Genomic DNA, 13,196 nt, shown 5'->3' with positions numbered 1-13,196 from the left:
CAGCCATGGGCTGATTTTCTGCATTACCCAATCGAGCAGCTGGCTGAACATTAAGTTCACTTGCTGAAGCTCCAGTTATATCACCGAAAGAATTGGGCAACAGCCCTTCAAGTACATCATTGGCAGCCTGATATGCCTCAAAACCAGCAAGGGATAATTCTGATTTTTCATCCAAAACCACATCCCTATTGACAAATACCTTTTTAGAGACAAGATCATATAATCTATATCCTTTGCTCTCACTGTTGTGCCCCACAAAAATGATTTAATAGCCTTGTTATCCAACTTCTTCCTGAGTACCTTGGGAATGTGTGCATATGCAAGACACCCAAAAGTACGAAAATGACCGACAGAAGGTTTCCGGCTATTCCAAGCCTCAAAAGGCCTGACATTCTTTAATGCATTGGTGGGGCACCTATTCAAGACACGGCAAGCACACATAACTGCTTCCATCCAAAAACTGTGTGGCAAGCTCTTTGCTTTCAACATACATCTAACCATCTCCATGAGTGACCGATTCTTCCTTTTTGTAACCCCATTCTACTGTGGAGTATAAGCAATAGTGTACTTATGAACAATACCTTTCTACTTCAAAAAAGAATTCAGCATAGAAGACATGTATTCCCCCCCTTGGTCCAAAGGGAGGGTCTTTACCCTGCAACCTGATTGATTTTCAGCAAGTGCTACAAAAGCCAAAAATGTGTCATACACTTTTGAATTTTTCACCAAAGAGTAGACCGAGCAAAAACGAGTAAACTCATCAATGAAAGTGATAAAATAGTAACAGCCACGCAATGATTTTGTCTACATAGGGCGACATGCATCTGAGTACACAAGTTGTAATCTGGTAGTTTCTCTAAAAGCAACATCATGGGAAAATGAAAAATCAAGCATTTTTTCCAAAATACATTCCTCGTATATATGCTCAAGAGGTCTCTCCAAGAGAGATAAAGCGATGACAGATCGCTGAACTATCAATGCAATCAACGACAAAGCCTATGCATCCTGTGTGTCCCATGCTTTTTGTGTTGTTGATCTCTACGGAAGTGACTGAGTTGGAGCAGGCTGAACAAGTTGAGTTGCCCGTTGTCCACGTCCTCCTGGAGGAGGAGTAGCAAGAGCCACAACTCCGAGCCTAACTTCTTCACCGCTGACATAATCCCAAAGATTCTTTGCAATCAGTACATTCTTCATCATAAAGAACCAGAGTGAATGGTTGTTGCCATCCAACCTATCCTCCTTCGATACATATGTAAATACATCACCTCCCTAGTTTGCCATGATAAATGTCACTAATCAGAGGGCAAAAGAGTAATATCTCAAACTGGACCAACCTGGAAATCTTAGAATTCCCAGAAATTACAAGTACTTTGCTGTAATTAGCAAATTTAATCACATTCTGTCCAAAACTATTTGAAATGCACAATGCCTAAGGTGTAACAAATGCTCAACAGCACTGAAAATGCAAAAGCCCCAAAAATTCTTGTCCCAAAATGCACGAAATTGGTCTATTTCAGACTATCACAGATGTACATTTGCCAATCTCTGAGCTCACAACAAAAGCCCCAAATTTCTGACCCACAATTTACAAAATCTTTGCAATAATTGTGTCCCAGACATGTGCACGAACAAAGATTGTTTGCCCGAGCAAAAGCTCCTTCCAAAGGACTAAATTTGAATAAAACATTAATAAATTTTTCTTTCTACCTCTACTGCAAGTTATGTAGAGCCGATCCTAGTGTGCGAACCTAGAGGACTTGGCAAAGGAGGTGGTGGTGTTGGCGGCAAAGATGGCTGAGCGGGCGGCTCAGCTGGCCAATTGCGCAGGCGAAGCACTGCTCAACGGTGGCGCCAAAGTCATGAGTTTACGCTCTTCAGGTGTGAACACCCTCTTACAACCCTAAGGTTTAAGGGTTGTACTTTGTACTTGCACATTACACTTTAGATAATTGCATTGGGTGTTGTGCTATCACACTCACTCTCTTCTCATTGTGAACTGTACTCTTAGCTGAGCTTTGATCTGTCCTTTCTTCTTACAGTTGGTATCAGAGTTGAGCTCAACTTAGTTAGTACTCCATTGTCCTGCTTGAGCTTCAGCTTGGTGAGCTGCTGTCTTTGTTTGTAGCATCAGTTTGTGTCACCACGAGGTTTGCCACCAATAGTCAAAAGCTACCTCTTAGTCGCCCGAAATAGCTCCAGTTAGCCGAGCACGTTGGCCAGTACTACAAGTGTCTAGTAGGCAGTGCCTCTGCTTTTGCCAATGCCACAAGCATTTGCCACTTTTGTGTGTTGCCTCCAGGGGTTGCCGCTAGCTGTCTAGCACCTTGCGCCACATGTAGTGCCTCGGCACTACCCTGCCCCTACATGTGTTTGCATACGTATCCACTAGCTCTGGTGGACCCTGCCGCCAGAGCTACCCGCCAGACTGTGTAACATAGGTACATAAAATAAAAGAAATAAATATGGGGAGGGGAGGGGAACCTGTCGTACAGAGAGTAAAAAGTGGCCTAGTACCCTACTGAAAATCACTAACACTCCTTTGTAAGCGTTGACGTTAGTCAAACCCAACAACTGAGTCTATAATGTCTCCTCAAGGCCTCCGATGATGGAGAAGCCTGATAAGAGATCGTGGGACCTCGCACAAACCAAGCCTCCATAATATTCTCAAGATACCCTTTATCAGAACATTAGCTTTAATACCATGTGAAGATACACTAGAGTTTGCACTAAGGAAACATAGAAAGTATGACCACGATTGAGACACAAAGACTTAGACAATGATGTGCAAAACTAAAACCCTAAACACAGAACTCAAAACTCAAACACATAAACAAACACAAATAAAGAAAGAAAAAGAAAAAGAACTCTAAAGTGAATGAATGTTGTGCATGAATGTGAGAGCGTATAGAATGCTTAAGGGCAGAGCTGAAGAATGTCAGGGTGTTATGTCCACCGGAGATGGATCCTAAGTGATGTAACCACCAGTCAAAGATGTCAGAGTGTGAGAAACAGTAAAATGTTGATCACCAAAGCATTAGGAGACCCAAGAGACAATAGAGGGCAGCCACACCGAGTGGCAAAATGCAGGAAAAATTCAAATGCAATCGCTAGATGGAGATCAAACAATTGCCAAGTCTAGAGCTATAAACGCAAGCTGATCTGGATGTCAATGGTGAGGAAAGTGCAGCCAACAATTGGCAGCTGGAAATGCAACAATGTGAGGCTCCCAGGCAGCAAGGCATCAACAAGGATGGAGATGCCAAGGGCTGGATGGTAGAGGAAAGGTGGCTGACGGCTGAAATCTGCATGTGAGAGTGAGAAACCTGCACACAAGGATGGAGCTGAATGGTGGGTAGCCTATCTATTTATAGATGCAAAAGGATCCTCCCAAATTATTATTTTGCATGTGGGACATAGAAACTTTCTAGAACCGCTCCCTATTTAATGAGACTTTTAGAAATTTATTGTTTTGGGGATTTTTAAGAGCTAATCACTATGTAATAAATTTTTAACTACACCAATGAGCTAAAGCTTCATGAAATTCAGCATGGACTTTTGCATGGAAAGATGTAAAGGAAATCTTGCCATTTTTCATCTTTATCTCTCTCTCTCAAGCATGCAAACTTGAAGAAACCATGGTTTGCAGAGAAAAGTCGTCTCTTCTTCTGGCAAGGAAACTTGCTGCTCACTAATGATTAGGGATTTTCTGATCAGGGCTGATTAGAGTTCTACTGATTAAGCCAAGGGCAACTAAAGGTTGCTTGATGCAGAATTTGACATTTTGCATGTGGTATGTAGTAGCATTTGGGTGTGCATGCAGTGTTTTATGGACATTACTGTTTGAGCTATGGGGACTTGTTAGAATGAGTTTGGGTCAGTTTTGTCACATGAAATGCCACTCTCGGTGAGAGCAACTGTGTGCAGATGCACCAGATAAAGCTAGACTGACTTCAAAGACCATGCATTCTGGATACAAGTGCAAATTTATGCTGCTGTATGAATTAGAGATTTCAGCCAAAAACCTAATCTTGTTAGAGTCCGTTTGAGACAGTTTTGTCACATGAAAGGCCGCTATTGGTGAAAGCAAGATTTGCAATAGGGAAAAGCTGGATTGAGTTTAAAGATCATGCACTGAGGGATTAGTGACAAATTTTTTTGTAACAATAGACATTAGAGTTTATAGAGGAGCATTGTTTGGTGGATAAGGCATACTTGGTCACCATATAGATTCATCCTAGACCTTGATTAGCTAGGCAAACATTCGTTAGTAAAGTTTCAAGAAGAAATACCACAGCCGTGCTAGGCTCCGGGGCCAATCAGTGTCATTTCTTCAGTGTGGGGGTTAGTTTGTGAATATTTAATTTGCTGATTTACTTTGATGGACGGTTTCAGAATATGTATCCATAAAGGGGTCCCAAATCCTTAAATCTCCATATATATCAGACGTCAGAGCCCCATCAGAGGCCACCACGCTAGCTCAGCTTTGGAGCTACAATTTCAAAATAAACAGCATGCCTTCTATGGATATCATGAACTCCATGTTGCTTATACTCTAGTGTCATCAACTCAAACAAAAATAAGCAATCCAAATTTTAGAAATTTACCACCCTGAGAGCTAGTAAATATTAAATTCTCTATCTTTACTTCTAGCCTTAACATTAAATTAATGTAGATCCTACAAATAAAAAAGTCATCACACATCAACACTAGACCAGAATAGCAACCATAATGAGTAGGAGATACCTCTGACTTCCCTTGAGCAACTAGTCTTCCCCTAGTCTCATCAATCAGCTTTTCATGTCTGCAAAAATGTAAGAAAATCCTTCAAATTTCAGATGCAAAGATCTCAGTTAAGAGCATAAACCTCTTTCACCATAACAATTTCTGATCCTGCTATCTTGGATACTAACTTATCAACACACTAGAAAGTCGAAAAAGTCTGACCTGCTAGATCCTAAACTTTAAAACATGAATCTCTCTTTTAAATAGGTTCTGTTAATGCCACCATTCAACTTGATCATTCCTGCCCATTATCACTTATTGTGTAGACAATACCAAACGTTTGTAGGCCACAATCCACAGCTGGCATAAACTGCCATAGACATAACCAGCAAACTGTTGTGAATCCAGTTGTACCATCAGGACTTGCTACTGCAGAGGACTTAGCATAATCTATTCCAATATGCGCATTACATTATGCAAAATATGGAATCCGTTGATGGACTAGTATCGTTTGGAATGAATAAGTGTTGTCAACAGACAGTGAAGCCTGTTAACCCAAGGCTTCGAATTGTCACTTAGACTTCACTCAAAGATACCCCCTGTAACTTAGAGGCACAATCCTTGGAATTGAAACCTTTAAAAATCAGAAAAAGATTGGCGAGCAGCAATCCCTATTAAAAAACCATCTCTCTCAGGCCAAGCACCTCGGATACTCCATGCACAAATCTGTGACTGCAGGGAGATCAGAGACCAGCGTGCCCTATGGATTCCATAGGAGGACAATATTCTCACAGGCATGACTCTGCTGCAATCAAGCATAAAAAGCATGATATTGACAGTTGTGGTCAATAAAGCATCTGTTAGGGAACCCACCCTGCTTACTGACCTCTTGCAAACCAACTAGCATGCATTGTGAGAGCCATATGGACAAGCCAACGTTGAATTTTCCTTGAAGAGTGTACCAAGCCCAAAAACCTTCAAATGAAACAGCTGAACCAAGCCGAGCCAACGGTTGTAAAATGTACAAATGGAACACCTTATGCTCTGAAAAGATTGATTTAAGACTGGGTCACTTATTCCAATTGTCTCTGTGGATAATGCAAAAACTCTGATACAAGAGGCCAGTGATCTGAGAAAACATGCTGAGTGTTGACCTACATCCTAATAATTGCGGGAACAAGCAAATTATATTGGCAAATATACATTTTTGATAGTTTCATCCTTGTATATCATTACCCGAGTCCCACATGACCAATTAGGGCAAAGAACTTATCTCACAAAAACCTCCCATTCCCTGCAAACTGTACGCCACATTCTATAGTGCTTTGGATTAAGTGCCCTCCATGTGTTGTGCATCTTGTGTCTGTTCAGTGGCCTGCCTAGCACCCTTCTCTTTAACAAACCCGCTCATCCTGGCTACATGCACCGAATATTAAAAAGAAGACAAACATATTGAATTCTTGCATCCAAAATTCTTTTTCCTCAAACAGTGTATCACAGAAGCCTCAGGGACCATCAAACACATCTTGAATCATCAGTCTGCAACATGTAACCCAACCAAGTCCTAATATGGACAACAAAAGCATCCTTTCTGTAAAGAAGAAAATCACACTCTATCATGGAAAGTTGCAACCCGCCATCCAGTTGAGCTCGGGCTATATTTCAAGCCCCATAGGGGCCACATAGGAGATGGGCCCTCCAACCTTTACCGTTTCCAAGCGAGATGCCGACCCCCGGGGATGCCACCGAAGAGCCAAGCTCGAGCCATTGTCGTGTGGGGCAGCATTCAATGCATGCTAACCGAATCTCCACCTCTTCCCACCCTCCTCGTCTCTCTCTCTCTCTCTCTCTCTCTTTTTTTTTCGTAAAAGGTAATTGTATTAATTACGGAAAAAAGTACAAGATTACATGATTACATGAGTACAAGAGACACGAGGGCCCTAGGCCAACGTGTGGGAAATCCCCGTACTAATGCACTAAAAAGGTTACACCAATCATGGCAAGGACCCAGAGGCAATTGCCAAATGCCAGGAATGCAAATCCTCCCGAGGGAGCAAGTCGGAGTGCCTGATGAGATCTAGCTGCCAATGCAAGAGCCCTTTAAGCCTTGCAATATGTCTCGGTACATTAGAGGCCGAATCAAAGAGAAAAGCATTGCGCGTGGTCCAAATGTGCCAGCATCCCCAGTATCTGAAAAAGGGAAATAAGATCTTCATATGTAACGGTGGCGGTGTGGGATACTTTGGGCGCACAAAAACCCAATCGAAAGGAGTCAGTGAGGACCCCACCACTGCGCGCCAGATTTGCGACAAGAGTGACCAGATATTCTTGGCGAGCGGGCAAGAAAGAAAACGATGTCGGGCCGATTCCGCCGTAGTGGTACAGAAGAAACAATTGCCATTCGAGATTCGATGCTTGGAAAGGGCCGAGGCAAGAGGAAGACCACCAATCATTACCCGCCAAAGAAAGACCTTGCATTTGAAAGGTGCCTTATTCCGCCAACCCTCCATCAGCGTTGCCTGCCACCATGACAGCGATTTCCGCAGTCCCCAAACAGTATTAGCTTTCACACCCAGCCATTGGTGATCTTTAATGAGAAGATGATACACCTGATTAGTAGAGGCCTTTTCCAGACTCAACCGGCCTGCAAGGTCCCAGTCCTGCCAAGGGCGATCCACAGCCAGGGCAGGAAAGGGTTGCCTACCCTGAAGTTCCGACGAAAGCTTCCCCCATAAATCACGGTATCCGCGCAGGATCCTGAAAAGTCTCCTAGCAGTCCGAAACGATGCGAGGACATTGCGAGTAGCAAGGGTAGCATCCGCAATCGAAGTCACACCCAAACGGGCCATGCGGTTAAATCTTGGTCTGAGCTGATGTTTATCTTCCCATGAAAGTAATCTGGATACTGCCAACAACTCCAGCTGAAATGAGTTAGTTTGCAAGCGGTCCCCTACAAGATGCCAACGGGCCTTTTGGAGCACCACTTTCCAAGAGCCGACCAAGTGCAGTAACAAAGAGGAAGAGGGACTGGAAAATCGAGAGTCAGCATTAAGGACATGCCACCAGGAGGCCCGAAGCCGTGTGTTACCCTGGCGGAGCCCGCTGTCCTCAAGAAAATAACGGGCTATGATGGTCCACGGGTGATGATCCACACACATGGCACGAAAAAGAGACCAATGAAGAGCCAGCATATGAGTTTCCGCATCCAAAATAGCTCCACCACCCATGCGCTTAGGGGTACATGCATGTGACCATGAAACCCAGGAAATGCCTGCCTGTAGTGAATCTTTCTTCCATAGCATGAAACGAATGGAATGAGTGAGAGCCTTCAAAGTAGTAGGCGTCCATGGCAGTAATGGCAGGAAATACGTTAGCATTGGTAGTATAATTGTCTGAGCCACTTTGAGGCGGACATGGAATGGCCAGGCTTGTGACTTCCAATACATAAACTTCGCGGCCAGTTTTTGTGAAATCCACTCCAGCAGGTCCTTTGGCCGTACATCCACCCCCAATGGGTATCCAAGATGCCTAACAATGGAGCCACGGGAAACCACCTGGCTCTGCCAACCTAATTACTGTAAATCAGGCTCCGTGCAACTGAGAATGGCTGACTTAAAGGCATTGATGCGAAGACCAGAGGCCTGACCAAAGAGCGTCCAAACATCTAATGCCTTTCGAATGTTGTCCCTGTCCGCCTGCAGAATCATAAAGGAGTCATCAACCAAAGATTGGCTAATGAAGTGCTGCCCCAAAGGAAGAGACAACCCTGCCAGCTGAGCAGAAGCCGCCATGGAGGATAACATTGAAAGGACCGGATGAGTCGCCAGGGCAAAGAAGAGAGGACTCAAAGGGCAACCCTATCGGACCGAGCGTGCAAGGACAAATGGCTCTGTAACCCCACCATTGAGCATAACTCTTGAAGAAGCCGCAGTACTAATGGTGTAGATCAATCGGGACATCCGGATACCAAAGCCCATAGCAGACATGAGATCTGCAATAAAAGACCAGTCCACACAGTCAAACGCCTTTTCCAGGTCCAATTGAATCAATACCACTTGCTGACTGGAGTGCCGCGCATAGTCAATAGCCATTTGCACATTTAAGATATTATACAGAATGTTGCGGCCCTTAATGAAACCATATTGGAGAGGATGCACAATAGCTGGAAGGTGCTTGTGAAGCCGATTTGCCAGCACTTTGGAGAAGATTTTATACATCGCGCCCATCAAAGAAATTGGTCTCCAGTGTTGCAGCTTTGACGGCGAAGGGACCTTTGGAATCAGTTTGATAAGGCCTTCTTTCCATGAGGAAGTCATGACCCCTGTTTCCCAAACCTGCTGAAACATGACCATCAATGGCTTTACCGACTGCGCGGCCGAGTGCTCAAAAAATTCATTAGTGAGACCATCCCAACCAGGACTTTTATCCTTAGGCAGGTGCAACAAAACATCCATAACCTCCTCTTCGCAAATATCCGCCTCCAAAGTGGCTTGCATATCAAATGGAACCTGCTGGCGGACCAGATAATAGAAGACCGAGCGGGCATGCGTAACCTGGCTAGAAGGCAAGGGAGAAGAACCAAGAAGATCCATAAAATAATTTCTGCATATATTGATAATGGTCTGCGGATCAGTGACCATGCGACCTTCCGAATCCTGGAGTCGAGTCATATTTTCGCGAGCCGGAGAAGCATGCAAGGCGCGAAAGAACTTATGAGACTGGCAGGCACTATCTTGCAATGTGTCAGTCAAGTTATGCAGCTTGGCCTGCTGATAAGATTTCAAGCGAAACACTTGAATAAGATGGGCCAAACGCCTCTCCAATGACAGCAGAAAATCATCATCTGGGGAGTCCAGGACCAAGGAACGGACCAAAGCCAATAAGTCCTCTGCTGTATGTCGACGTCGGCGACAAAGAGAGGCATAATGAATCCCATACTGCCGAGCAACCCGCTGCACATTAGAGAGCAGGCGTGCAAATGAAGCCAAGCCCTCAGAGGCGAAGTCCAATAAGAACCTCTCAATCAATTGCTGCATATAGCCCTGAAAAATTGGATGCTTCAAATAAGAGGAGTTGAAGCGTAAAGGGAGCCTATCCAACAACTGCATAAAAGGTCCAATAGATTGTGCCCGCATCTCAAGCTGGAGGGGGAAATGGTCCGACAACGCATATTGCTGCAAGACCTTCATCTCCAGCATCTCGGGAAGAAAATCATCCCCCTGCATGATATACATTCTGTCCAACCGCGACCAAGTGGTTGCATATTGGGCGGAATGAAAAGTAAACCCCGATCTCTCTCTCAGCCTTCCCGCTTTGTGCACCATCACGCTCTTCTCTCTCTCCCTCTCTCTCTCTCTCGCTCGTAGCACTCTGCTTTTGATCAACTCATATCCATAGCACACCACAGCTTCTAGGCCATATTCTACATAACTGATCATCATCGATTTGGGGAAGTCCAATATGGGCGCTAAGGTTGATCTCATGTGCAAGGCTCAATGTAATAAGCCACATTCGTAGCCTCATGCCAAGCGTTGCCTTTCTTTCTCTCTCTCTCTCAGCCAAACCTGATAGGGACTCCCACTTGGTAAGAAGGGCTTTTGCAACGACTGATAAGGCTTCTGAAAGTCTCGATCTAGGTGGCCTAAGGTGGTGTTTTTGATCGAAAGAGAGTAGAGGACGTTGGCGGATGCTTCAAGCCATAGCTGCAGCAAAAAATCATTCTTTATCTCCATTATTGTACTATAGGCCAGCACATGGAGATTTCCATCAAGCCATTTTATGATTTGAGGATGCAACAGATTTGTGAGCTGTAATAGAACCTCGGAGGTCCTACAAACATCTAAGGGAATATATGTAAATGTACTACTTGATAGACAGCCTGATAGTCATTGTTGGCAATACCTTTGGTCTTCCATAAAACACAAATATTATTGTTATGTGTCCACTTGATGTTGTTAAAACTCTTTCTATATTGTGGTTTGAAGCTGTAAAGATATATAAGATATACATTGCGGTGCATGCATATGTAAGGGATGTTGCAGAGTTATGTAAGACTAAAAGGGTGTAACCTATGGTATAGAGGCATGTAAGGTGCACATTGTGGCATATACGCAAGGTTTGGTGTAGAGGTATGTAAGGCTTTAAGGATGTAAGCTATGATGTAAAGTTTTAAGGTATAAGCCTATAGGAAATAGTTTAATGAGGGATGGAATGGCTTATAAGTGTAATACTATATGTTACAAATGTGAGCTTCCTCATTGGACAAGAAGGGTTCATATCCTACTTCATCACTAGTGCCCTCTCATAGTTTTGGTGAGGCTCTCACATGCCCTTCTATAATGGGTGTTTTCTACCGAACTTAAATTGCAATTTGTGCTTCAATTCGATCTTCCACAAAGACTACATCATGAATGCTTAGATTTCTTTATCATAATCCCTATATTGGAGCACACATATAATCTATACATTTGGCAAGGAAACAGAAATTCCTAGTAGATTTTGAGGGTAGGTTGTCAGTAGCTTCCACACTACCGACCCCTTTACCCTAAAGAAAATTTTTGAGAGAGAGAGAGAGAGAGAGAGAGAGAGAGAGAGAGAGAGAGAGTGTGTGTGTGTGTGTGTGTGTGTGTTTGTGTGTGCGCGCGTGTGGAAACTAGATGCAAAACTTGGTAACGGGAAAGCGTTCCGTTACGTCTCATTCTTCTCCCACCATAGCATACCTTTGTCACAACTATGGAGAGGCTCGTATGTATCTCAAAACGGAATTTGATCTTTTGCATGCATCAAAAAAAGAAATAAAATGCGGGGATTGAAACGCATGTCCCCAAGTCATTATATTAAATGTGGATACTTAATTGACTTAATTTTTGAATTTCCAAAGTTGGCATTTTGAGTTTGAAATCCTTCACAACAATAGATCAAGCAAATGTCGTTAGGTGAAACTTTAAGGGTTAATCACAAGATTAAAGCGGTCAAGCAAATGTTGTTAGGTGAAAATGCAAGGACTAAGCATGTAACTAAAGTAGTAGTAATCATGTGGACGTAAAGTCAAACGTTGTTCTGCGAAAGTGCAAGGACTAAGCATATAATTTAAGTGGTTGTGCTTGTACTTCCAAGTTAAATATAAAAGAAATAAACAAAATGGTTCATACTTCCAAGGTAGAGTGAGAGAAAGGGCGTCAGGTGACATTTTTCAATGAATGGCTGCAGGGATTAATAAGAAGAGGAAGGCAAATGCGAAGGCTGGAGATGTTAATAAATCGATAGGAGAATTGGCTAAAGTTCTTTTTTCCCGTAACAGATGGCGGGATTCTCTCAACCTGAACGCAGGGCCTCTCATGAAGCACGCGTTGGTGGGGTAGGCATTGGGCAAGGTGGCAAACGTTCTTGGCGTTTAAACGGCTTGACCAGCCAGCTGAGTAGAGCCTAGCATCTAATCTCCTCTGATGGATCCGAAAACCAACTTGGCAGTATCTGATGCCACACAGTCCCTCGTAAATGAAGTTTCGTTATGGCAGAGATCATGATGAACAAAAATTTAGTAAGAAGAACGAATGGATGAACCTCGTCAGAGCTTCGTCTCGCTCTGCAAGCGCCTGTTGCAGTTCCCGGATGGCGAGCTCCTTCACCTTGATGGATTTCTCCCAGCTCTTGCGTGCTTCTGCAGATCTAGCAAGCAAGCCGTTGTAGTGCGACCGGAGCTCCCCAAGCTGCAGCTCCTTGTCATTCAAAGCCTGCCGCAGGCAGAGCAGTTGGTCATGATGAGCGGCCGTCTTGCAGACCTGGCCTTCGTCCTGTTCCCAAGGCTTTGGGAATGGCTCTCCTCCCAGGCCGCCGGCCCGGAAACCTGACTTGGCACTGGAACTTGAGAAAGACCGTCCTCCGAATCCTGCCCGAAGACCTAATTTGGCAGTGGGGGCAACCGTCTTCTCAGCATGCGATCGTCCAGCCCGCATCGGCCAGGTGGGCGTTGTTGCTTGTCCAGAGGACAAGTAATCAGGAAGCGCGCGATGGCATGGCCGTCTGCGATCAAGCCTAGCTTGCGGCCCCCGCTACTGGGAATGGGAATGGGAATGGGAATGGGAATGGGAATGCTAGGGCGGCGAATACACACAAATTACGGCATACTGCTCGACTGCTACTCAGCTCGCTGGTGAACGGCAAGAACGTTTGTCACCTTCCTTTCGTGTTTCTTCGCTTTCGTCCTTGTTTAATTTAACTATTTTTAAAACTCCCTTATTCATTCGTAGGCCAGCAGGTCGCTCTAATTGTTTTCTTTACCCTCTCTCTCTCTCCTCCCCAATTCCCTATGTTTAATTCTTTCTCATTCTCTCCTTTTTATTTTAGTTTATTTTTCTCCTCTCCATGTTCTTTCTTTTCTTTCGTTCTCTCTTTTCTCTCTCTCCCTCTCCTCTTTTTTCTTTTTTTCTTCTTCTTTCTCTTTTTATTTTCTTTTTAAATCTCTCTCTTATAAA

General features: G+C 44.0%; 1 protein-coding gene across 7 annotated transcripts in view; it reads right to left on the bottom strand.

Annotated features, from left to right (window-relative positions):
* LOC148027064 (uncharacterized) overlaps positions 1–12,906 on the bottom strand; it is a 110,873-nt gene extending 97,967 nt beyond the window's left edge. For all 7 annotated transcript variants that reach the window (XM_087691597.1, XM_087691599.1, XM_087691596.1 and 4 more), the window contains exons 1-2: positions 12,286–12,906; positions 4,744–4,801 (exon numbers count right to left, since the gene is read on the bottom strand). In XM_087691597.1, coding sequence (XP_087547723.1) covers positions 4,744–4,801; positions 12,286–12,677 — 450 coding nt within the window. In that variant the 5' untranslated portion in view covers positions 12,678–12,906. The remainder of the gene's footprint in view (positions 1–4,743; positions 4,802–12,285) is intronic.
* Between the last annotated feature and the right edge of the window lie 290 nt (positions 12,907–13,196).

The sequence above is a fragment of the Lygodium microphyllum genome, chromosome 13 (assembly GCF_053477565.2).
Source record: "Lygodium microphyllum isolate KBCC chromosome 13, Lygodium_microphyllum_v1.1.10, whole genome shotgun sequence".
NCBI lineage: Eukaryota > Viridiplantae > Streptophyta > Polypodiopsida > Schizaeales > Lygodiaceae > Lygodium > Lygodium microphyllum.
Note: the sequence above shows the minus strand (reverse complement) of the source record. Positions and strands in the feature narration are given on the sequence as shown.